This window comes from Carcharhinus amblyrhynchos, unplaced genomic scaffold (assembly GCF_965287045.1).
Source record: "Carcharhinus amblyrhynchos unplaced genomic scaffold, sCarAmb.v2.hapA scaffold_413, whole genome shotgun sequence".
In the NCBI taxonomy this organism is placed as follows: Eukaryota; Metazoa; Chordata; class Chondrichthyes; order Carcharhiniformes; family Carcharhinidae; genus Carcharhinus; species Carcharhinus amblyrhynchos.
In genome coordinates, this window is record NW_027650153.1 from 15021 (window position 1) to 39642 (window position 24622).

A 24622-nucleotide genomic window follows, 5' to 3' on the forward strand; every position below is an offset into this window, starting at 1 on the left:
CACCCCCATTCCATTCCCCCACCCCCCACACTCAGCCTTCCACCCCCACTTCACTCCCCCACCCCCCACACATACCCACCCCACCCCCCCCACACACACCCACCTCCCACACACACCCTAGCCTCCCACACACACCCCCCAACCCCCCCGCACACCCTCCCACCCCTCCTATACATCCTCCGAACCCCCACACACACATCCTCCCATTCCCACTCCACTCCCCCACCCCCACCCCCCCAACACACACCCCCTATCCCCCCCACACACACCCCCTACCCTCCCACACACCCCCACCCCCACACACACCCCCTACGCCCCCCCCCCCCCCCTTCCTCTGGGCACGCTTTCCCTTAACTGGGGAATGAGCATCTTTCCAGCTGCTGATTGGCTGGAGTTTCTCACCCTGTCTCCATCTTTGGAAAATGTTCTTCGATTTTCCTCAAAACATTTTTCTAATCATCGACTTTTACTAAATGGCCGTTCCTCTTGGCCCACGTTTAAAGCTTAAAGTTTATTTATTAGTGTCACAAGAAAGCTTACATTAACACTGCAATGAAGTCACTGTGAAAATCCCCCAGTCACCACATTCTGGCACCTGTTTGGGTTATCAGGGAGAATTTAGCACGGTCACCGCACCTAACCAGCCGGGAATGGAACCCAGGTCCCTGGCGTTGTGAGGAAGCAATGCCACCCACTGTGCCACCGTGCCACCCTCCACCACACAGGAGGCTAAGGAAATGCGGGGCTGAATTCTCCCAGAACATTTATGAGTGTCGTAAAGGTGAGGAATCGGGAGCAGTTGTGGCAGTTTCTCAGGCACAGTCTGCACCGCAGCCCTCCCACCCCCAGCTAGAGGGGAGGGGGTGCAGCACCCAGCCTCAGAGCGCTCATGCACCGTTTCATAAAGGTACCCCAATCGCACTGTGCACTAGGAGACCCCCTCCTTCACCCCAAGGGCATTGGGAGCCCCCCCTTCTCAATGGCAGTATTTCCTCCCTCCCCATTTCAGTCAGCACCACCAGGGTGTCGAGGACCCTCTTGATTCATGCCCCTTCCTCCGACAGAGACCACCTTTATGGTCCATTCCTGTTAGACCCTCCCCCATCACCCCACAAAGCCCCCAACTCAGACCCAAGCCCTCTGATGGCACTGTGCCAGGTATATCCCATCACTAGCTGGCAATGCCCCCAACCTCCGCCCCCGGTGTGGCCACCACGCTGGGTCTGGCTGTTCCCACAATGTGTCGGAAGGCCGGAGAATTGCGTGCGCTGCGATTTGACCAGGATTATACATTTTTAAATGCTGCTTTAAGTATGCTAATTAGTCTCACGTGATCAGGTTGGCACCATTGGGAAGCGGTTGGGAGATTCACACTGGGTGCGAAAGGGATTTTTAAACCCACGGGCAGCCCCCTGGAATTACTGCAATCTATGAACAGCATGGAACAGTTAGAGAATAGCCCCAAAATCTTTTCACTTTGCACTAATATTATCCAGTATATTAGTGACCATGTGAGAGAAAAACTTCTTCCTCAGCATCTTCTTCAATGGGACATTCCTGTTTTAGAAACCTTGCCCCCAGTTCGAGGATTCCCCCCATCCTTTTCCCCGGCAAATCCCCTCAGAATCTTCTGTGTTTCAGTGAGATCGCCTCTCCGTTTTCTAAACTCCAGTGAGTAAAGGCCCAACTTCCACAAGCTTTCCTCGTCTGAACTCCCTTCAATCCCAGGAATCAGCTGAGGAAACCTTCCCTGAACTGCTCTTGATGCAAGTATATCTCTCCTTAACTAAGGGGTACGATATAGTCGGCATTACAGAGACCTGGCTCTGAGCTGAGCAAGGATGGGAATGAAACATTGAGGCTATTCAGTGTTTAGGAAGGACAGACGGATAGGAAAAGGTGGTGGAGTTACATTGTTGATTAAAGATGATATTGATATGATTTTGAAGAAAGATATTAGTGCAGTGAATGTGGAATCCATATGGGTTGAATTAAGAAACAACAAGGAGCAAAAAACATTGTGGGGGGGGGCGGGGGTGTGGTATACAGATCACCAAACTGTCATGGTAATATTGGGGAAAGCATTAGACAGGAAATCAGGGATGCCGGTATTAACAGAACAACTGTGATTATCTGCAAATAGACTGGGCGAGTCAAAGTAGTCACAATCCAATAGAGGAGGAATTTCTGGAGTGCATACGGGTGGTTTTCTGGAGAAATACATTGAGGAACCAACAAGGGAGCAGGCCATCTTTGACTGGGTGTCGTGCAATGAGAAAGGACTAGTTGGCAATCTGGTGTGAGAGAATCCTTGGGGATGGGTGACCATAATGTGGTAGAATTCTTTGTCAAGGTGGATAATGATGTAATTGATTCTGACACCAGGTTCCTGACTCCAATGGAGGTAACACGGATGGTATGGGGCATGAATTGGCCATGATGGGCTGGGAAACATTACTGAAAGGAAAGCCTGTGGACAGGCAATGGCAGGCATTTAAAGAACAAATAGGTGAAACTCCAGAGGTTGCTCATTCCTGTTTGGCACAAAAGTGGTCAGGGAATTGTGGCCAAACCATGGCTGACAAGAGAAATTAGAGATAGTATCAGATTCAAGGAAGAAGCAAACAAATTGGCAAGAAAAAGCAATAGGCCCGAGGATTAGCAGCAGTTTAAAATTCAGCAAAAGAGAACCAAGGGATTAAGAAGGTATGAAAGATCAGGGTATGAAAGTAAGTTAGCAGAGAACTCCATAAAAACTGTAAAGGTTTCTGCAGGTATGTAAATAGTAAAAGATTGACTAAAACAAAGGTAGGCCTGTTATAATCAGAAACCAGAGAATTCATAACAGGAAATAAAGAAATGGCTAAGGAATTATATTTTTACTTTATTCATGTCTTTCTTTGTGAAGACTGGAGCAATGTACCAGAAGTGCTGAGAGAAACATGTTTTAGTGAGGAGCTGAAGGAAATCAGAATTTGAGAGATGGTTTTGGGGAATTTGATGGGATTGAAGGTGGATAAATCTCCAGGTCCTGATAATCTTCATCCCAGAGTACAAAAGGAAGTGGTCCTGGAAATAGTAAATCCATTGGTGGTTATTTTCTGAAATTCTTTGGACTCTGGAATAGTTCCTACAGATTGGAGGGTAGCTAATGCAAACCCACTATTGAAAAAGGGAGGTAGAGAGAAAACAGGGAACTATAGACCAGTGAGCCTAACGTCGGTACTGGGGAAGTTGCTGGAGTCCATTATCAGGGATTTCATAACTCAGCATTTGGAAGGCAGTGGTAATAATCAGACAAAGTCAGAACTTACAAAAGGGAAATCATGCTTGATGAATCTATTGGAATTTTTTGAGGATGTAACTAGTAGAGTTGACCAAGGAGAGCCAGTGGATGTGGTTTATTTAGACATTCAGAAAGCTTTTGACAAGATCTCACGTAACAGACTACTTTGTAAAGTTAAAGCACATGGGATTGCAGGTAATGTCTTGAGATGGATAGAAAGCTGGTTAGCAGATAGGAAGCAAAGAATTGACATAAATGGATTTTTTTCTGATTGGCAGGTAGTGACTAGTGGGGTTCCACAGGGGTCTGTGCTAGGACCCCAACTGTTCACATTATATATTAATGATTTGGAAGCGGGAACTGAATCTGTTATCTCCAAATTTGCAGATGATACAAAGTTGGATGGGAGGCTGAGCTGTGAAGAGAATGCAGAGATGTTGCAACGTGATTTGGACAGGCTGAGTGTGTGGGCATCTGCATGGCAGATGCAGTATAATTTGGATAAATGTGAGGTTATCTACTTTGGTAGCAGTAATAGGAAGATAGATTATTACTGGAATGGGTGTAAATTGAGAGAGGTGGATACTCAGTGAGACCTTGGAGTCCTTGTGCATCAGTCACTGAAAGTAAACACGCAGGTACAACAAGCAGTAAAGAAGGCAAATGTATGGTAGCCTTCATGGCGAGAGGATTTGAGTATAGAGATGTTTTGCTGCAATTGTATAGGGTGTTGGTGAGGCCACACCTGGAGTAATGTGTACAGTTTTGGTCTCCTTATCTGAGGTGTCCTTGCTATAGAGGGAGCACAGCGAAGGTTTACCAGGCTGATTCCTGGGACAGCAGCTCTGTCATATGAGGAGAGACTAAGTTGGTTAGGATTATATTCACTGGAGTTTAGAAGAGTGAGGGGGGACCTCATAGAAACTTATAAAATTCTAACAGGATTAGACAGGGTTGATTCAGAAAGAATATTTTCGATGGGTGGGGGGGGGGATCACAGTTTGAGGATAAGTGGTAAATCTTTTAGGACTGAGATGAGGAGAATCTGTTCTTCAGTGCTCACTAAGGAGAGGGGCCATATTTTTGAGGATGAGTGTGTGATACAGGCTGATAGGATGGAGGAGGTAGATGTTCTGAGGAAAGATGTATTAGCAATTTTGAAAAACCTGAGGGTGGATAAGTCCCCGGCCCAGATGGGATACATCCTAGGATACTTTGGGAGGCAAGGGATGAGATTGTGGAGCCTTTAGCTTTGATCTTTGGGTCCTCACTGTCCTCGGGGATTGTGCCAGAGGACTGGAGAGTGGTGAATGTTGTTCCTGTCTTCAAGAAAGGAAATTGGAATGACCCTAGTAATTATAGGCCAGTTAGTCTTTCTTTGGTGCTCGGTAAGCTAATGGAAAAGGTCCTGGGGGATAGGATTTATGACCATTTGGAAAGATGCAGCTTAATCTGGGATAGTCAGCATGGTTTCGTGAGGGGCAAGTCCTGCCTCACAAATTTGATTGAATTCTTTGAGGAGGTAACTAAGTGTGTGGATGAAGGTAGAGCAGTTGATGTCGTATACATGGATTTTAGTAAGGCGTTTGATAAGGTTCCCCATGGTAGGTTCATGAAGGAGGTAAGGAGGTGTGGGATAGAGGGAAATTTGGCCAATTGGGTAAGTAACTGGCTGTATCATAGAAGTCATGATGTGGGTATGCCGGCGTTGGACTGGCGTAAACACAGTAAAAAGTCTGACAACACCAGGTTTTAGTCCAACCGATTTATTTGATAATATACTCGCAAGCTTTCGGGTTAGCCCCTTCGTCAGGTGAATGGAGAGTTCTGGCCTCAGACAGAGCATATAAAGCACAGACAGTTTAGAGATTACTGATTAGAATGCGAATCCTTACACCTAACCTGCTGTTCAAGACCTGAAGTGGCTGATAATGTGTGTGGAAGGAGCACTGATCACAGTTTACAGAGATGTGTATTGTCTCCAGACAGTACAGCAAGTGAGGTTTTGCAAACCCAGGCAAGTCACGGGGGTTACAGATAGTGCGACATGAACCCAAGATCCCTGTTGAGACCGTCCTCATGTGTGTAGAACTTGGCTATCAGTCTCTGTTCAGCGACTCTGCGCTGTCGTGTGTCGTGAAGGCCGCCTTGGAGAATGCTTACCCGAAGGTCAGAGGCTGAATGCCCATGACCACTGAAGTGTTCGCCAACAGGAAGGGAACAGTCTTGCCTGGTGACTGTCGAGCGATGTTCATTCATCCGTTATCGTAGCGTCTGCATGGTCTCCCCAATGTACCATGCTTCGGGACATCCTTTCCCGCAACGTATCAGGTAGACAATGTTGGCCGAGTTGCAAGAGTATTTGCCATGTACCTGGTGGATGGTGTTCTCACGTGTGATGATGGTATCCATGTCGATGATCCGGCATGTCTTGCAGAGGTTGCTGTGGCAGGGTTGTGTGGTGTTGTGGTCACTGTTCTCCTGAAGGCTGGGTAGTTTGCTGCGAAGAATGGTCTGTTTGAGGTTGCGTGGTTGTCTGAAAGCAAGAAGTGGGGGTGTGGGGATGGCCCTGGTGAGATGTTCGTCTTCATCAATGATATGTTGAAGACTCCAGAGAAGATGTCGTAGCTTCTCCGCTCCGGGGAAGTACTGGACGACGAAGGGTACTCTGTCCACTGTGTCCTGTGTTTGTCTTCTGAGGAGATCGGTGCGGTTTTTCGCTGTGGCGCATCGGAACTGCCGATCTATGAGTCGAGCGCCATATCCTGTTCTTATGAGGGCATCTTTCAGGGTCTGGAGGTGTCTGTCACGATCCTCCTCATCTGAGCAAATCCTGTGTATACGGAGGGCTTGTCCATAGGGAATGGGTTCTTTAACATGTTTAGGGTGGAAACTGGAGAAGTGGAGCATTGTGAGATTGTCTGTGGGCTTGCGGTACAGTGAGGCAGTTTCCAGATGCAATTTTACAACTCATCCGCTTTATCCTGGACCACAATGTCTTCACCTTCAACAACCAGTTTTTCATCCAGACACATGGAACAGCCATGGGGACCAAATTTGCACCTCAATATGCCAACATCTTCATGCACAGGTTCGAACAAGACTTCTTCACTGCACAGAATCTTCAACCGATGCTGTACACTAGATACATCGATGACATTTTCTTCCTTTGGCCTCATGGTGAACAATCACTGAAACAACTATATGATGATATCAACAAATTCCACACCACCATCAGACTCACCACGGACTATTCCCCAGAATCAGTTGCATTCTTGGACACACACATCTCCATCAAGGACGGTCACCTCAGCACCTCACTGTACTGCAAGCCCACAGACAATCTCACAATGCTCCACTTCTCCAGTTTCCACCCTAAACATGTTAAAGAAGCCATTCCCTATGGACAAGCCCTCCGTATACACAGGATTTGCTCAGATGAGGAGGATCGTGACAGACACCTCCAGACCCTGAAAGATGCCCTCATAAGAACAGGATATGGCGCTCGACTCATAGATCGACAGTTCCGATGCGCCACAGCGAAAAACCGCACCGATCTCCTCAGGAGGCAAACACGGGACACAGTGGACAGAGTACCCTTCGTCGTCCAGTACTTCCCCGGAGCGGAGAAGCTACGACATCTTCTCCGGAGTCTTCAACATATCATTGATGAAGACGAACATCTCGCCAGGGCCATCCCCACACCCCCACTTCTTGCTTTCAGACAACCACACAACCTCAAACAGACCATTGTTCGCAGCAAACTACCCAGCCTTCAGGAGAACAGTGACCACAATACCACACAACCCTGCCACAGCTACCTCTGCAAGACATGCCGGATCTTCGACATGGATGCCATCATCACACGTGAGAACACCGTCCACCAGGTACATGGTAAATACTCTTGCAACTCGGCCAACATTGTCTACCTGATACGTTGCAAGAAAGGATGTCCCGAAGCATGGTACATTGGGGAGACCATGCAGACGCTACGATAACGGATGAATGAACATCGCTCGACAGTCACCAGGCAAGACTGTTCCCTTCCTGTTGGCGAACACTTCAGTGGTCACGGGCATTCAGCCTCTGACCTTCGGGTAAGCATTCTCCAAGGCGGCCTTCACAACACACGACAGCGCAGAGTCGCTGAACAGAGACTGATAGCCAAGTTCTACACACATGAGGACGGTCTCAACAGGGATCTTGGGTTCATGTCGCACTATCTGTAACCCCCGTGACTTGCCTGGGTTTGCAAAACCTCACTTGCTGTACTGTCTGGAGACAATACACATCTCTGTAAACTGTGATCAGTGCTCCTTCCACTCACATTATCAGCCACTTCAGGTCTTGAACAGCAGGTTAGGTGTAAAGATTCGCATTCTAATCAGTAATCTCTAAACTGTCTGTGCTTTATATGCTCTGTCTGAGGCCAGAACTCTCCATTCACCTGACGAAGGGGCTAACCCGAAAGCTTGCGAGTATATTATCAAATAAATCGGTTGGACTAAAACCTGGTGTTGTCAGACTTTTTACTGTGTATCATAGAAGACAGAGGGTGGTGGTGGAAGGAAAATTTTCAGACTGGAGGCCAGTTCCCAGCGGTGTACCACAGGGATCAGTGCTGGGTCCTCTGCTAGTTGTGATTTTTGTCAATGACTTGGAAGAGGGGGCTGAAGGGTGGGTCAGTAAATTTGCTGATGACACCAAGATTGGTGGAGTAGTGGATGAGGTGGAGGGCTCTTGTAGGCTGCAAAGAGACATTGATAGGATGCAGAGCTGGGCTGAAAAGTGGCAAATGGAGTTTAACCCTGATAAGTGTGAGGTGATTCATTTTGGTCGGACAAACTTGAATGTGGATTACAGGGTCAACGGCAGGATTGTGAGGAATGTGGAGGAACAGAGAGATCTTGGGGTTCATATCCACAGATTTCTGAAGGTTACCACTCAAGCGGATAGAACCGTGAAGAAGGCTTATAGTGTGTTAGCGTTTATTAACAGGGGTTTGAGTTTAAGAGCTGTGGGGTTATGCTGCAACTATACCAGACCTTGGTGAGACCACATTTGGAATATTGTGTTCAGTTCTGGTCACCTCACTATAAGAAGGATGTGGAAACATTGGAGAGAGTGCAGAGGGGATTTACCAGGATGCTGCCTGGTTTGGAGGGTAGGTCTTATGCGGAAAGGTTGAAGGAGCTGGGGCTTTTCTCTTTACAGCAGAGGAGGATGAGAGGTGACTTAATAGAAGTTTATAAGATGATGAGGGGGATAGATAGAGTGGACGTACAGAGACTATTTCCTTGGGCGGATGTAGCTGTTACTAGGGGGCATAACTATAAGGTTCATGGTGGGAGATATAGGAGGGATGTCCGAGGTAGATTCTTTACTCAGAGAGTGGTTGGGGTGTGGAATACACTGCCTGCTGTGATAGTGGAGTCGGACACTTTAGGAACTTTCAAGTGGTTATTGGATAGGCACATGGAGCACACCAGAATGACAGGGAGTGGGAGAGCTTGATCTTGGGTTTGGACATAGCTCGGCACAACATTGAGGGCCGAATGGCCTGTACTGTGCTGTCCTGTTCTATGTTCTATAAATTTCTTCACCCAGAGGGTGGGGAATGTGTGGAATTCACTCCCACAGAAAGTAGTTGAGGCCAAAACGTTGTGTGATTTCAAGGAGAAATTAGATTTTGCTCTTGGAGCTAAAGGGATCGAGGGGATATGTGGGGAAGGGGGGATCAGGATATTGAATTTGATGATCAGCCATGATCAAAATGAATAGCAGAGCAGACTTGAAGGGCCGAGTGGCCTCCTTCTGCTTCTAGTTTCTATGTTTCTGTGAGACAAAAGTTGCGCACAGTAATCTCGTTGTGGTTTCACAAAACACAATCACTTCTCCATAACAAAGACTAACATCCATTTCCCTTCCTAATTACTGGCTTGGTAGATATGTTGATATTTTGTGCTTCATGTAAAATGTTCAGCATTCAGCTGTTTCTCTCTATTTAAATAATATTCTGCTTTCACATTCTTCCTGCTAAATTTAAAGTTTATTTATTAGTCACAAGTAAAGCTTACATTAACACTGCAGTGAAGTTACTGTAAGAGAGAAGGTGCAAACTCCACACAGACAGGGACCCAAGGTCAGAATCGGACCCAGATTCTTGGGGTGTGAGAAAGCAGTGCTAACCACTGTGTCACCGTGCTGCCCTTGGTCTTTCCTCTGTAATATATTACAGGACTATTACTTACGGGGCGAAAAACTGCAGCAGGCGACGGTGCAGAGGGACCTCGGGGTCCTTGTGCATGAGTCGCAAAAACCCAGCCTGCAGGTGCAGCAGGTGGTCAGGAAGGCGAATGGGATGCTGGCCTTCATAGCGAGGGGGATTGAATATAAAAGTAGGGAGGTCTTGCTGCAGCTGTATAGGGCATTGGTGAGGCCGCAGCTGGAGTACTGTGTGCAGTTTTGGGCGCCACACTTACGCAAGGATATTTTGGCCTTGGAGGGAGTGCAGAGGAGGTTTACTAGGCTGATACCGGAGTTGAGGGGGTTGAGCTATGAGGAGAGGCTGAATAAACTAGGCTTGTACTCGTTAGAGTTTAGAAGAATGAGGGGAGATCTCATTGAGACGTATAAGATGATGAATGGGATGGATAGGATAGAGGTGGAGAGACTCTTCCCGCTCAGAAAGGACAGTAGGACTAGGGGGCACAGCCTCAAGATAAAAGGGGGGCGGTTTAGAACAGAGTTGAGGAGGAACTTCTTCACTCAAAGGGTGGTGAATCTCTGGAATTCTCTGCCCGTTGAAGTGGTGGAGGCTGCCTCGCTAAATATTTTTAAGACGCGGGTTGATGGGTTCTTGATAAGAGAGGGGATTAAGGGTTATGGGGAGAGGGCGGGAAAGTGGAACTGAGACACGACAGATCAGCCATGATCTTATTGAATGGCGGGGCAGGCTCGAAGGGCTAGATGGCCTACTCCTGCTCCTATTTCTTATGTTCTTATGTTCTTAAATGAAATTCTTCATTCATTCACAGGCATAATGGCTGGAATTTTACCATCCCGCTAGCCCCGGGAATCGGAGCGTGAGGGGGCGGACAATGGGAAGCTCCGTTGAACTCGGGCGGGATTTTACGGTTTTGAGATGAGCGACACCGGAAAACCCTGTCCAATGACACTGATGGTGTTAATGACAGGTGACAATCCTTGTCCTACTTTTCAGGCAATATCACATTTAACCACAAAGCCCAGACCAATAGCAGTGGACAGCCATTGCTATGAGACCAAATGTAAAATTTGGAACAGTGAGAGAAATCTGATAGTTTGTGAATCTGAGGAACTCAGTGCTGGATCTGATACTGTCAATATTTAAGAACATGATTGAGAGTTGCTTCGTCAAAAAATGGGAATAAAGGGACCTGGGAATTGGACAGGAGCAGATGGGATAGAGTCACAGTCGTTGCACAGTGGGATAGAGTCACAGTCGTTGCACAGTGGGATAGAGTCACAGTCGTTGCACAGTGGGATAGAGTCACAGTCGTTGCACAGTGGGATAGAGTCACAGTCGTTGCACAGTGGGATAGAGTCACAGTCGTTGCACAGTGAGCTGAACTCCCTGAGTCTGTGCTTAATGCTTCTCTCCTTCTCAATTTAATACTTGTACATTTCAGCCAATTAGAATCCATGAAACAGAAACCAATTGGTTTGGATAGACAACTGGTCTCTTGTATATCTGGGGGAGAGGGATCTGGGAGAGAGATCTGGGGGAGAGGGATCTGGGAGAGAGATCTGGGGGAGAGGGATCTGGGAGAGAGATCTGGGGGAGAGGGATCAGGGAGAGAGATCCGGGGGGAGGGATCAGGGAGAGAGATCTGGGGAAGAGGGATCTGGGAGAGAGATCTGGGGGAGAGGGATCAGGGAGAGAGATCTGGGGGAGAGGGATCAGGGAGAGAGATCTGGGGGAGAGGGATCTGGGAGAGAGATCTGGGGGGAGGGATCTGGGAGAGAGATCTGGGGGAGAGGGATCTGGGGGGAGGGATCAGGGAGCGAGATCTGGGGAAGAGGGATCTGGGAGAGAGATCTGGGGAGAGGGATCTGGGAGAGAGATCTGGGTGGAGGAATCAGGGAGAGAGATCTAGGGAGGAGGAATCTAGGAGAGAGATCTAGGTGAAAGGGATCAGGGAGAGAGATCTGGGGGGAGGGATTAGGGAGAGAGATCTGGGGGAGAAGGATCTGGGAGAGAGGGATCTGGGGGAGAGGAATCAGGGAGAGAGGGATCTGGGGAGTGGTTAATGGAAGACAGGGGGTCAGAGAGAGGATTTGGGGTGAGTTGGGACTGGCTGAGGGGAGGCTTTGGGGTGAGTGGTATATTTTTTTCATTGGCAGGGTGTGGGCCAGCACTTACTGCCCATCCCTAATTGCCTCTTGAGAAGGTGGTGGTGAACTACCTTCCTGACAACATTCAGTGGAGCTCAGGAAGTTCTGTTTGGACACTAGGGAAGCTTCTGCCTGGATTGGTGACTATTGCACACTGTGTGTCGGCGCAGACTCGATGGGCTGAAGGGCCTACTCCAGAGCTGTATTGTCTTTTGTTTTTTGTGGAAAAAAGGATGGGGGAAGCTGACATTGATTGTAAATAATGTGAAGCTGAAGACGGGTCCGGATTCTCCGACCTCGCTGGGGCCGGGATTTTCCAGTCCTGCTGTGCCAGATTCTCCATTCTCGCTGGCAGCAGGGCACGAACGGCCAGAGAATTCCGGGCTGGCTTTCAACTTCCGGCTCAGCCGCTGGTGAAAGCACAATGATATCATCATTGTCAACTGGTCCCAGCAAGAAACTACACAGCGTTCAGTTCAACATGAAACCTTTAACAAGGAATGGAGTCAAAACAATTCATCACCTGACCAGCAGGAGGCAGAAAAAATAAACTTGTTCACCAAGAGCTGAGGGCTAAAGGTGTGTGGGGGGTGGGTCGTGTGTCCACTGATGGGTTCAATGCTCTCAGTGAAGGAATGGCATTGCTCAGGATTCTCACAGGCCAAAGATCAAAATCAGTGCTGAGCAAGTGGAATAAAACAAAATGGAATAATTATATCCCACAATAATTTCACAAAGGGTATAAATATGGAAATTGTATCAGATTTATTGTCCATGTTTTAATTCCAAATCAGTGATTTAAACACTTTGACATTTCTAATTAAACAGTTCTGTATCCAACACGATACTTTGTACAACTGTTTTCATTTCTCAATCAGTTCTCCAAGTTCTGCCGGAATTTGTCCCACAAAGCAGTGAGTTGTAACTGAAGATCTTGGTGAAGATCTCCATACTGGCCAAGTCTCTCCTGCATTTGCTCCACGTTCTGGCTGATGATTTGATTCAGTTCTTCAGAGTAGGGAGTCATATTCTGCTGGAACTCTTCAATTCTCTGGTTAATGTTACTGTTCAGATCTTCAATGTAGGGGGCCAGGTTTTCATTCATGCTTCCAATGTTCTCACTGACTTTTGCTCGCAGTTCTGTGACATAAGGGGCCAAGCTTTGCTTCAGAACCTCGGCATTCTTAGTGAGCTGCACTTGTAGCTTCTCAGCATATGGCACAACCTTCTGGGTCATTTCATTAATCTGTTGATTCATCTGTTCCTGGACATCATTGGCAAATGGAATCAGGTTATTGCGGAGCTCCTGAACTTTCTCATCAAACTTACTGCGGAATTCTTCAGCATTTATTGTCACTTTCTGCCTGAGAATGTCCACATTTGCATTGATCTCCTGCTGGAGTGCTTCAGTATATGGAGCAAGAACATCCCTCAGGTCCTCTGCATTCTCTTTCAGTTTATCCTGAAGTGTTTTGGCATAGGGAATCACAGTCTGGCGCAGTCCCTCAGTATTACTTTTCAGCTGCTGTTGAAGTTGCTCAGTGTAAGGTGTCAGCTTCTGATGAAATTCTTCAAGGTTTCTGCTCAGTCTCTGATGGACTCCATCAGCGTAAGGAGAGAGCTTTGTTCTCAGTTCCTCCAGCTCCTGCCTGACCCTCTGCTGAAGATTCTCAGTGTCAATTTTCATCTTCAGCTGAAGTTGCTTTGTGAGGGGAGCCAGTTTTTGGCGAAGATTATCCGCATAACCATTTACAGTCTGCACATTATCCTTTAGCAGATAGCTGAAAAAGAAACAATTATTTTTGACACTTATTGTAGAATATGGTGCTGTTTATTTACAGAGGGAATATTGTCCCTGTGTTGTTCTCAGATAAATGTTGCACAGACAAGAAAGACGGAAGAAAGCTGCAGATTGAGGAAGAAATGAGAAGCCTACACTGTGCTGGTCCTTTGGAAGATGGAACCCCAATATCCTTCATTGATTTTGTCCCTGTCACATCTGGGAAGAAACGCTAGGAAGGGCCACAGGTAGGATTGACCTAATGGCCTCTTGCTGTGCATAATGTTAAATGGTCCTTGAGGATGTTTTACACAGAGTGGGAAAGGTCTACAAGAAACAGGAACTGGAAAGTACAAGAAGATTAAAAAGGACTGACAATTTTGGAAGTGTATATGGGCTTTGAGCTTTTAGAAATTAGGATAGAATCATAGAATCATACAGTACAGAAGGAGGCCCATCAATCCCACCTGGGCCCTATCCCCATAGCCTCACATATTTACCCTGCTGATCCCTGTAACCTACTAATCCAAAGACACTGAGGGGCAATTTAGCAGTCAATGCACCTAACCCACGCATCTTTGGACTGTGGGAAGAAACAGAGCACCCGGAGGAAACCCACGCAGACATGGGGAGAATGTGCAAACTCCATATATTAGGTATAAAAGTCGAGGTGTTGAAGTGATACCAATGATAGGTTAGAGCACTGTGAGAATATTGGACATGAGTCTGGTCTTTAATTGTGAATCAAGGTTGTTTAATTACACTCTCGATTATCTAATCCAGACTGCTGAACCTCATTTCCCTCCATTGTGCCTCACTCAACATCTTCCTGCAGTGAAACTAACCTATGGAGCTACCTCATAACCTTCCAGTTATTTAATTCTGTCTGTGATGGTATACATATCTATACTTCACTGATTCTACACCCATTCCTGGAAGTACAGCCAGTATAGGGTCCCAAGATTGCCACTAAGCCATGATGATCAATCAAAGAACTAGTACAGACAAGATGGGCCAAATGGCCTCCTTCTATGCTTCAACAATCCTATGATTCTGGTTCATTCCCAGGGTAATACCTTGACCAATCAGAATCACGTTTGGCAGTTAACTATCAGTGCATTCTCTGAGGCAGTGTCTCTGCCAGTCAGAGTCTGTTTGCCGACTGGTTGCAGTTCTCCTGAACGATACAGTCAGTATTCCTGTCAATATTTTGACATGTGCAACACTTGGATTGGAGATTTGCTGTGAACTGGTTCCATTGCCCTGTGGGTAATGTTCGTTGTTTCAATCTCATTCCTGATTAGTTATGAAGCAGAAAGGAGAAACACCACTTTGATCCCACACCTCATTGTTCTGAGCTGCCCAGAGTGTTTACAATGGGCTGTGTATGGCCTGCACTGGCTGTACCGACCCCCCACTCAATACCAGCCCCCCCAACTCAATACCGACCCCCCACTCAATACCAGCCCCCCCCACTCAATACCGACTCCCCACTCAATACCGACCCCCCACTCAATACCAGCCCCCCCCACTCAATACCGACCCCCCACTCAATACCGACTCCCCACTCAATACCGACCCCCCACTCAAGACCGACCCCCCACTCAATACCGACCCCCCACTCAATACCAGCCTCCCCCCACTCAATACCGACCCCCCACTCAATACCGACCCCCCCACTCAATACCGACCCCCCACTCAATACCGACCCCCCACTCAATACCAGCCCCCCCCACTCAATACCGACTCCCCACTCAATACCGACCCCCCACTCAATACCAGCCCCCCCCACTCAATACCGACCCCCCACTCAGTACCGACTCCCCACTCAATACCGACTCCCCACTCAATACCGACCCCCCACTCAATACCGACCCCCCACTCAATACCAGCCTCCCCCCACTCAATACCGACCCCCCACTCAATACCGACCCCCCCACTCAATACCGACCCCCCCACTCAATACCGACCCCCCCACTCAATACCGACCCCCCACTCAATACCGACCCCCCACTCAATACCAGCCCCCCCCACTCAATACCGACCCCCCACTCAATACCGACCCCCCACTCAATACCAGCCCCCCCCACTCAATACCGACCCCCCACTCAATACCGACCCCCCACTCAATACCAGCCCCCCCCCACTCAATACCGACCCCCCACTCAATACCGACCCCCCACTCAATACCAGCCCCCCCCACTCAATACCGACCCCCCACTCAATACCGACCCCCCACTCAATACCAGCCCCCCCCACTCAATACCGACCCCCCACTCAATACCAGCCCCCCCCACTCAATACCGACCCCCCACTCAATACCAGCCCCCCCCCACTCAATACCGACCCCCCACTCAATACCAGCCCCCCCCCCACTCAATACCGACCCCCCACTCAATACCAGCCCCCCCCACTCAATACCGACTCCCCACTCAATACCGACCCCCCCCACTCAATACCGACTCCCCACTCAATACCGACCCCCCCCCACTCAATACCAGCCCCCCCCCACTCAATACCAGCCCCCCCCCACTCAATACTGACCCCCCACTCAATACCAGCCCCCCCCAACTCAATACCGACCCCCCACTCAATACCAGCCCCCCCCCACTCAATACCGACCCCCCACTCAATACCGACCCCCCACTCAATACCAGCCCCCCCCACTCAATACCAGCCCCCCCACTCAATACCACCCCCCCCACTCAATACTGACCCCCCACAATACCAGCCCCCCCACTCAATACCAGCCCCCCCACTCAATACCAACTCCCCACTCAATACCAGCCCCCCCACTCAATATTAACACCCCACTCAATACCAACTCCCCACTCAATACCAACTCCCCACTCAATACCAGCCCCCCCCACTCAATATTAACACCCCACTCAATACCGACCCCCCACTCAATACCAGCCGCCCCCCCCACTCAATACCGACCCCCCACTCAATACCAGCCCCCCCCCCACTCAATACCAACTCCCCACTCAATCCCAGCCCCACCCCCTCAATACCAACCCCCCCACTCAATACAAACTTCCCCCTCAAAACCTGCTCCCCACTCAGTACCAGCCCCGCGCCACACATTACCTGACCCCCCCCTCAATACTCACTGGAGTTGCTGGCTGATTTCCGAGCCTTGGATTTGATCAATGCTATCCTTGGCATCATTGGTCAGTTGACTGACGTAATCCCAGAAGGCATCTTGAAGCTGATCCCCATTGTCAACAGCCTGGGAGCCTGGAGGAATAAATAATCGGAACATTCAGTGAATAACAATGTCTGTTTGAAGACAAGAATCTAGCAATGGCCCATGAGAGATTATAACACATCCTGTTAGTGAATGAAAGGAGAAATCAACCACAGCTCTCTGGAGACCAGTGCTGGAAAGACCCATCTTGTTAAATCCCATGATTGTAAATAGTTGGGACAGATATTCAAAATTAACTCAGATAAGATGTGAAGCGGGTTTACCCCGAGTGTGTTCCTGAACAGTGGAACAGCCAATGAACAGTTGCAGAAGTTGAGAGCCTGGTCAGATTCAGAGACCAGCAGCAAAATCGACAGCACAAAATAGTCGACAAAAAGGAACAACACACTCACACACACACACTCACACACACTCACACACACACTCACACACTCACACACACACACACTCACACACACACTCACACACTCACTCACACACACACACACACTCACACACACACACACACACACACACACACACACACTCACACACACACACACACACACTCACACACACACACACACACACTCACACACACACTCACACACACACACACACACACACTCACACACGCACACTCACACACACACACTCACACACTCACACATGCACACACACACTCACACACACACTCACACACACTCACACACACACACACTCACACACACACACACACTCACACACACACACACACACACACTCACACACACACACACACTCACACACACACACACACACACACTCACACACACACACGAGATGGGCGAGATCCTAAATGAATATTTCTCATCAGTATTTACTGTTGAGAAAAGCATGGATGTTGGGGAACTTGGGGAAATAAATAGTGATGTTTTGAGGAGTGTACATATTACAGAGAAGGAGGTGCTGGGAATCTTAATGCGCATCAAGGTAGATAAATCCCTGGGACCTGATGAAGTGTATCCCAGGACACTGTGGGAGGCGAGGGAGGAAATTGCGGGTCCCCTCGCCGAGATATTTGAATCATCGACTGTCATGGATGAGGTGCCTGAAGATTGGGGAGTGGCAGATGTTGTACCTTTGTTTAAAAAGGGCTGCAGAGAAAAGCCTGGGAAACATAGAAACATAGAAGATAGGAGCAGGAGGAGGCCATTTGGCCCTTCGAGCCTGCTCTACTATTCATTACAATCGTGGCTGATCATCTAACTCAATAACCTAATCTGCTTTTTCCCCATAACCTTTGATCCCATTCTCCCCCCACATGCTATACCCAGCCGCCTCTTGAATACATTCAATGTTTTGACATTGACTACTTCCTGTGGTAATGAATTCCACAGGCTCACCACTCTCTGGGTGAAGAAATGTCTCCTCACCTCCGTCCTAAATGGTCTACCCTGAATCCTCAGACTGTGACCCCTGGTTCTGGACTCCCACCATCGGGTACATCCTCCCTGCATCTACCCTGTCCAGTCCTGTTAGAATTTTATAAATCTCTATGAGATCCCCCCCCTCATTCGCCTGAACTCCAGTGAAAACAATCCTAACCTGGTCAATCTCTCCTCATACATCAGTCCCTCCATCCCCGGAATCAGCCTGGTAAACCTTCGCTCCACTCCCTCGAGGACAAGAACATCCTTCCTCAGAAAAGGAGACCAAAACTGTACACAATACTCTAGGTGTTGCCTCACCAAGGTCCCTGTGTAATTGTAACAACACATCCCTGCTCCTGGACTCGAAACCTCTCGCAGTGAAAGGCCAACATACCATTTACCTTCTTTACCGCCTGCTGTACCTGCACGCTTACCTTCAGTGACTGGTTCACAAGGACACCCAGGTCCCTCTGCACACTCCCCTCTCCCAATTTACACCCATTCAGGCAATAATCTGCCGCCTTGTTTTTGCTTCGGAAATGAATAACCTCACATTTATCCAAATTATCCTGCATCTGCCAATGATTTGCCCGCTTACCCAACCTGTCCAGATCGTTCTGAAGGATCTCTGTATCCTCATCACAGTTCACCCTCCCATCCAACTTGGTATCATCTGCAAACTTTGAGATGTTACATTTTGTTCCCTCATCCAAATCATTAATAAATATTGTGAATAGCTGGGGTCCCAGCACCGATCCCTGTGGCACCCCCACTAGTTACTGTCCGCCAATTTGAAAAGCACCCATTAATTTTCTCTCTGCCAACCAGTTTTCTATCCATCTCAATACACTTCCTCCAATCCCATTCGCTTTAATCTTGCACAATAATCTCTTGTGCAGGACTTTGTCAAATGTTTTCAGAAAGTCCAAACATACCACATCGACTGGTCCCTCCTGTCAATTCCACTAGTTACATCTCCAAAGAATTCCAACAGATTTGTCCAGCATGATTTCCCCTTTATAAATCCATGCTGACTCTGTCAGATCCTGCCACTGCTTTCTAAATGCTCTGCTATAAAGTCCTTGATAATGGATTTGAGAATTTTCCTCACTGCCAATGTTAAGCTTTCTGGTCTATAATTCCCTGTTTTCTCTCTACTTCCCTTTTTGAATATTGGAGTGACATTCGCTACCCTCCAATCTGCAGGGACTGTTCCAGAGTCGATAGAATCCTGGAGGTTGACCACCAATGCATCAACTATTTCTAAAGCCACTTCCTTTAGTACTCTGGGATGTAGATTATCATGTCCTGGGGATTTATCCGCCTTCAATCCAATCAACTTTCCCTGTATCATTTCTCTACTAATATTGATCTCCCTCTGTTCTTCCCTCACACTAAATCCTGCATTCTCCAACATTTCTGGCATTTGATTTGTGTCCCCTTTTGTGAAGATAGAACCAAAGTATGTATTCAGTTGCTCGGCCATTTCCTTGTCCCCTATTATACATTCCCCTGTTTCTGTCTGTAGGGGACCTACATTTGTCTTCACCAACCTCTTTCTCTTCACATATCTATCGAAACTCTTAGTGTAGGTCTTTATGTTCCCTGCAAGCTTCCTTTCGTACTGTATTTTCCCCTTCTTAATCAATCCCTTGGTCCTTCTTTGCTGAATTCTAAACAGCTCCCAATCCTCAGACCGATTATTTTTCTTGGCCAATCTGTATGCTTCTTCCTTAGATTGGATAATCTCTCTAATTTCCTTTGTAAGCCATGGATTGGCCCTCTTACCCATTTTGTTTTTGTGCCAAGCAGGAATAAACAGTTGCTGCAGTTCCCCCATGTGTTCCCTGAATGTTTGCCATTGTCTATCCACTGGCATCCCTTCAAGTAACTCTCTCCAATCTGTCAAGGCCAACTCGTGTCTCATATCCTCATAGTTTCCTTTATTAAGATTCAGCACCCCAGTCTCTGAATCAATTACTTCACTCTGCATCTTGATAAAATATTCTACCATAAATTCTGTTCTGGTCGTTCATCCCCGAGGGGTCTGGTACAGCAACATTGGCAATGATTCCCTTCTCATTACACACTACCCAGTCTAGGATGACCTGCTCTCTGGTTGGTTCCTCCACATATTGATCAAGAAAACCATCCCATATACACTCCAGGAATTCCTCCTCTACGGCATTGTGGCTAATTTGATTTCCCCAATCTATGTGCAGATTAAAATTACCCATCATCATCAATATTCCTTCATCATATGCATCTCTAATTTTGTGTTTAATGCCATTCCCACCACTGCAGTTTGGGGTCTAAATATGACACTCTGATGTCTTTTGCCCCTTAGTATTTCTCAATTTGACCCATAAAGACTCCACATTATCAGAGCTAATATCCTTCCTCACTATGATAGGATGCAGAGCTGGGCAGAAAAGTGGCAGATGGAGTTTAACCCTGATAAGTGTGAGGTGATTCATTTTGGTAGGACAAACTTGAATGTGGATTACAGGGTCAACGGCAGGATTCTGAGGAATGTGGAGGAACAGAGAGATCTTGGGGTTCGTACCCACAGATCTCTGAAGGTTACCACTCAAGTGGATAGAGCCGTGAAGAAGGCTTATAGTGTGTTAGCGTTTATTAACAGGGGGTTTGAGTTTAAGAGCTGTGGGGTTATGCTGCAACTATACAGGAGCTTGGTGAGGCCACATTTGGAATATTGTGTTCAGTTCTGTTCACCTCACTATAAGAAGGATGTGGAAGCATTGGAGAGAGTGCAGAGGAGATTTACCAGGATGCTGCCTGGTTTGGAGGGTAGGTCTTATGAGGAAAGGTTGAGGGAGCTGGGGCTTTTCTCTTTAGAGCGGAGGAGGATGAGAGGCAACTTAATAGAGGTTTATAAGATGATGAGGGGGATAGATAGAGTGGACGTACAGAGACTATTTCCTCGGGTGGATGTAGCTGTAACTAGGGGGCATAACTATAAGGTTCATGGTGGGAGATATAGGAGGGATGTCCGAGATAGATTCTTTACTCAGAGAGTGGTTGGGGTGTGGAATGCACTGCCTGCTGTGATAGTGGAGTCGGACACTTTAGGAACTTTCAAGCGGTTATTGGATAGGCACATGGAGCACACCAGAATGACAGGGAGTGGGAGAGCTTGATCTTGGGTTTGGACATAGCTCGGCACATCGAGGGCTGAAGGGCCTGTACTGTGCTGTCCTGTTCTATGTTCTATTATGTTAATTTTCTCTTTATTCAGTGTCACTCCATCACTTTTTCCTTTATGCCTGTCTTTCCTAAATATTGAATAGCCTGGGACATTCAGTTCCCATCTCTGGTCACCCTGCAGCTATATGCCCATCATCCCAATTATATTGCACCCATTTACATCTATCTGCGTGATTAGTTCATCCATTTTATTGCAAATGCTCAGTGTATTAAGGCACAGAGCCTTTAAGCTTGTCTTTTTAACATTGTTTGCTTTGCTCCCAGTATTTTTCTCTATAGCGCTGTTTGAACTCTGTCCTTGGTTTCTCTGCCTATCACTTTTCTTATTCCCTTTTCTACCTTTTGTTTTTGTCCTTTCTCCCTCCTTCTCTGATTCCTTACATAGGTTCCCATCCCCCTGGCATATTAGTTTAAACCCTCCCCAACAGGTCTAACAAACACTCCCCAGGACATCAGTCCCAGGTGTAACCCGCCCAATTTGTACAGATCCCACCTCCCCCAAGAACTGATCCCAATGCCCCAGGAATCTGAAACCCTCCCCCTGACACCATCTCTTCAGCCACATATTAATCCAATATATCCTCTCATTTCTACTCTGACTAGCAGGTGGCACCGGTAGTAACCCTGAAATCATTACCTTTGAGATCCGATTTCTTAACTTTCTTCCGAGCTCTCTACGTTCTGCTTTTAGGACTTCATCCTTTTTTCACCTATGTTGTTTGTACCGATATATACTACAACCACTGGCTGTTTGCCTTTCCCATTCAGAATGTTGTGAAGCCACTCCGAGACATCCTTGATCTTATCACCAGGGGGGCAACAGGAGGGAACTACAGACCAGTTGGGCCTAACGCCTGTAGTGGGTAAATTGTTGGAAGATATTCTGAGAGACAGGATCTACAGGCATTTAGAGACACCAGGACTGATTAGGGACAGTCAGCATGGCTTTGTGAGAGGAAAATCATGTCTCACTAATTTGATTGAGTTTTTTGAAGGGGTAACCAAGAAGGTAGATGAGGGCAGTGCAGTTGATGTTGTCTACATGGATTTTAGCAAGGCCTTTGACAAGGTTCCACATGGTAGTTTGTTGCATAAAGTTAAATCTCACAGAACCCAGCATGAGGTAGCCAATTGGATACAAAATTAGTTTGATGACAGAAGCAGAGGGTGGTTGTAGAGAGTTGTTTTTCAAACTGGAGGCCTGTGACCAGCGGTGTGCCTCAGGGATCAGTGCTGGGCCCACTGTTATTTGTCATTTATATTAATGATTTGGATGCGAATTTAGGAGGCTTGGTTAGTAAGTTTGCAGATGACAACAGGATTGGTGGCATAGTGGACAGTGAAGAAAGTTATCTCCAATTGCAACGGGATCTTGATCAATTGGGCCAGTGGGCTGATGAATGGCAATTGGTATTTACATAGAAATATAGAAGGTAGGAGCACTGGGAGGCCATTTGGCCCTTCGAGCCTGCTCTACCATTCATTACGATCATGGCCAATCACCCAACTCAATAACCTAATACTGCTTTTTCCCCATAACCTTTGATCCCATTCACCCCAAGTGTTATATCCAGCTGCCTATTAAATACATTCAATGTTTTGGCATCAACTATTTCCTGTGGTAATGAATTCCACAGGCTCACCACTCTTTGGGTGAAGAAATATCTCCTCATCTCCATCCAAAATGGTCTACTCTGAATCCTCAGACTGTTTAAATAAAAGTGAGGTGATGCATTTTGGTAGATTGAATGGGGGCAGGACTTAGTTAATGGTAGGGTGTTGGGGAGAGTTACAGAACAAAGAGATCTCGGGGTACAGGTTCATAGCTCCTTGAAAGTGGAGTCACAGGTGGACAGAGTGGTGAAGAAGGCATTCAGCATGCTTGGTTTCATTGGTCAGAACATTGAATACAGGAGTTGGGATGTCCTGTTGAAGTTGTACAAGACATTGGTAAGGCCACAGTTGGAATACTGTGTACAGTTCTGGTCACCCTATTATAGGAGGGATATTATTAAACTAGAAAGAGTGCAGAAAGATTTACTAGGTTGCTACTGGGACTTGATGGATTGAGTTATAAGGAGAGGTTGGATAGACTGGGACTTTTCTCCCTGGAGTGTAGGAAGCTGAGGGGTGATTTTACAGAGGTCTATAAAATAATGAGGGGCACAGATAAGCTAGATAGTCAATATCTTTTCCCAAAGGTAGGGGAGTCTAAAACTAGAGGGTATAGGTTTAAGGTGAAAGGGGAGAGAAACAAAAGGGTCCAGAGGGACAATTTTTTCACCCAGAGGGTGGTGAGTGTCTGGGACAAGCTGCCAGAGGCAGTAGTAGAGGTGGGTACAATTTTGTCTTTTAAAAAAACATTTAGACAGTTACATGGGTACGATGGGTATAGAGGGATATGGGCCAAATGTGAGCAACGGGGATTATCTTAGGATTAAAAACTGGGCGGCATGGACAAGTTGGGCCAAAGGGCCTGTTTCCCTGCTGTAAACCTCTATGACTCTATCACACACACACACACACACACACCTGATAATTTAATGCACTCACTTACCTGATAATAAATTAGCAGCTAGAAGCACAATGATTGCTCTGGAGAACATGGTGGATTTCTTAACAAGGTGAACAATAATTATAATTTCTGTTTTTCTGTAAAGAGACAAATTCAGAGTTAGCTTTCAATTCAAATCCTTAAGCATCAATTATTCATTCCTGAGCTCAATTTTCTTTCCAGTCAGAAACGTCTTGATTAATTTAAAAATCTAAGTGATACTGAATCTTTCTGAATTCCACCCGATAATGAACTGTTCCTGATTGCGAACCTTAGCTTGTATTTTAAACAGTTAGCAGCAGTATTAACTTGCTCCGAGATATCCACTAAACCACTTTCTGTGTCAGTGTTAAGCTCTGGGCTGTGACACTGGCAGTGTATCTCTCACCTACTCCTCCTGAGGTTCAGTGTTCCAGTCACACTGGCCCTCTCTCTATATGAAGGAATCTTATCAGTTGATAAGGTGCTATTTGTGAACTTGCCCTGATCCCAAGAAAACGTGGAACTTCCAACAACTCTGTCACTGTAAGCAGTGATGTGTTTCCCACAAGTTTACTTCCAACTTTACTGAGGGGCCAAATTCCAACTGAGACTCATTCCTTAGAACAAAGGCCACAATTTATAAACCTCTGTAATGTCTGCAGTATTCCAAGGGTTTATTATAAAGAGTTTTATGGAGTAAATAAGGAGAAACAGTTTCCAATGGTAAGAGGGTCAGTAACCAGCACAACATAGATTTCATTGAAACTTAGAAAATAGGAATGGAGGAGGCCATTCAGCCCTTTGAAACTGTGCC

The 24622-nt window shown here is 47.0% G+C and overlaps 1 protein-coding gene across 3 annotated transcripts; it reads right to left on the minus strand.

Annotated features, from left to right (window-relative positions):
• Positions 1-12440: 12440 nt before the first annotated feature.
• LOC145339343 (uncharacterized) lies at positions 12441-24405 on the minus strand. 3 transcript variants are annotated; one of them, XM_080183775.1, is made up of 4 exons: positions 24309-24405; positions 23830-23924; positions 16556-16682; positions 12441-13443 (listed from the first exon to the last, which is right to left on the minus strand). In XM_080183775.1, the coding sequence occupies exons 2-4, from the start codon at positions 23876-23878 to the stop codon at positions 12537-12539; spliced, it is 1083 nt and encodes a 360-aa protein (XP_080039901.1). In that variant the 5' UTR covers positions 23879-23924; positions 24309-24405; the 3' UTR covers positions 12441-12536. The 3 variants fall into 3 exon arrangements, with proteins under 3 accessions (XP_080039901.1, XP_080039902.1, XP_080039903.1); XM_080183776.1 differs by having other exon boundaries at positions 24215-24319; XM_080183777.1 differs by lacking the exon at positions 24309-24405 and adding an exon at positions 24098-24200.
• Between the last annotated feature and the right edge of the window lie 217 nt (positions 24406-24622).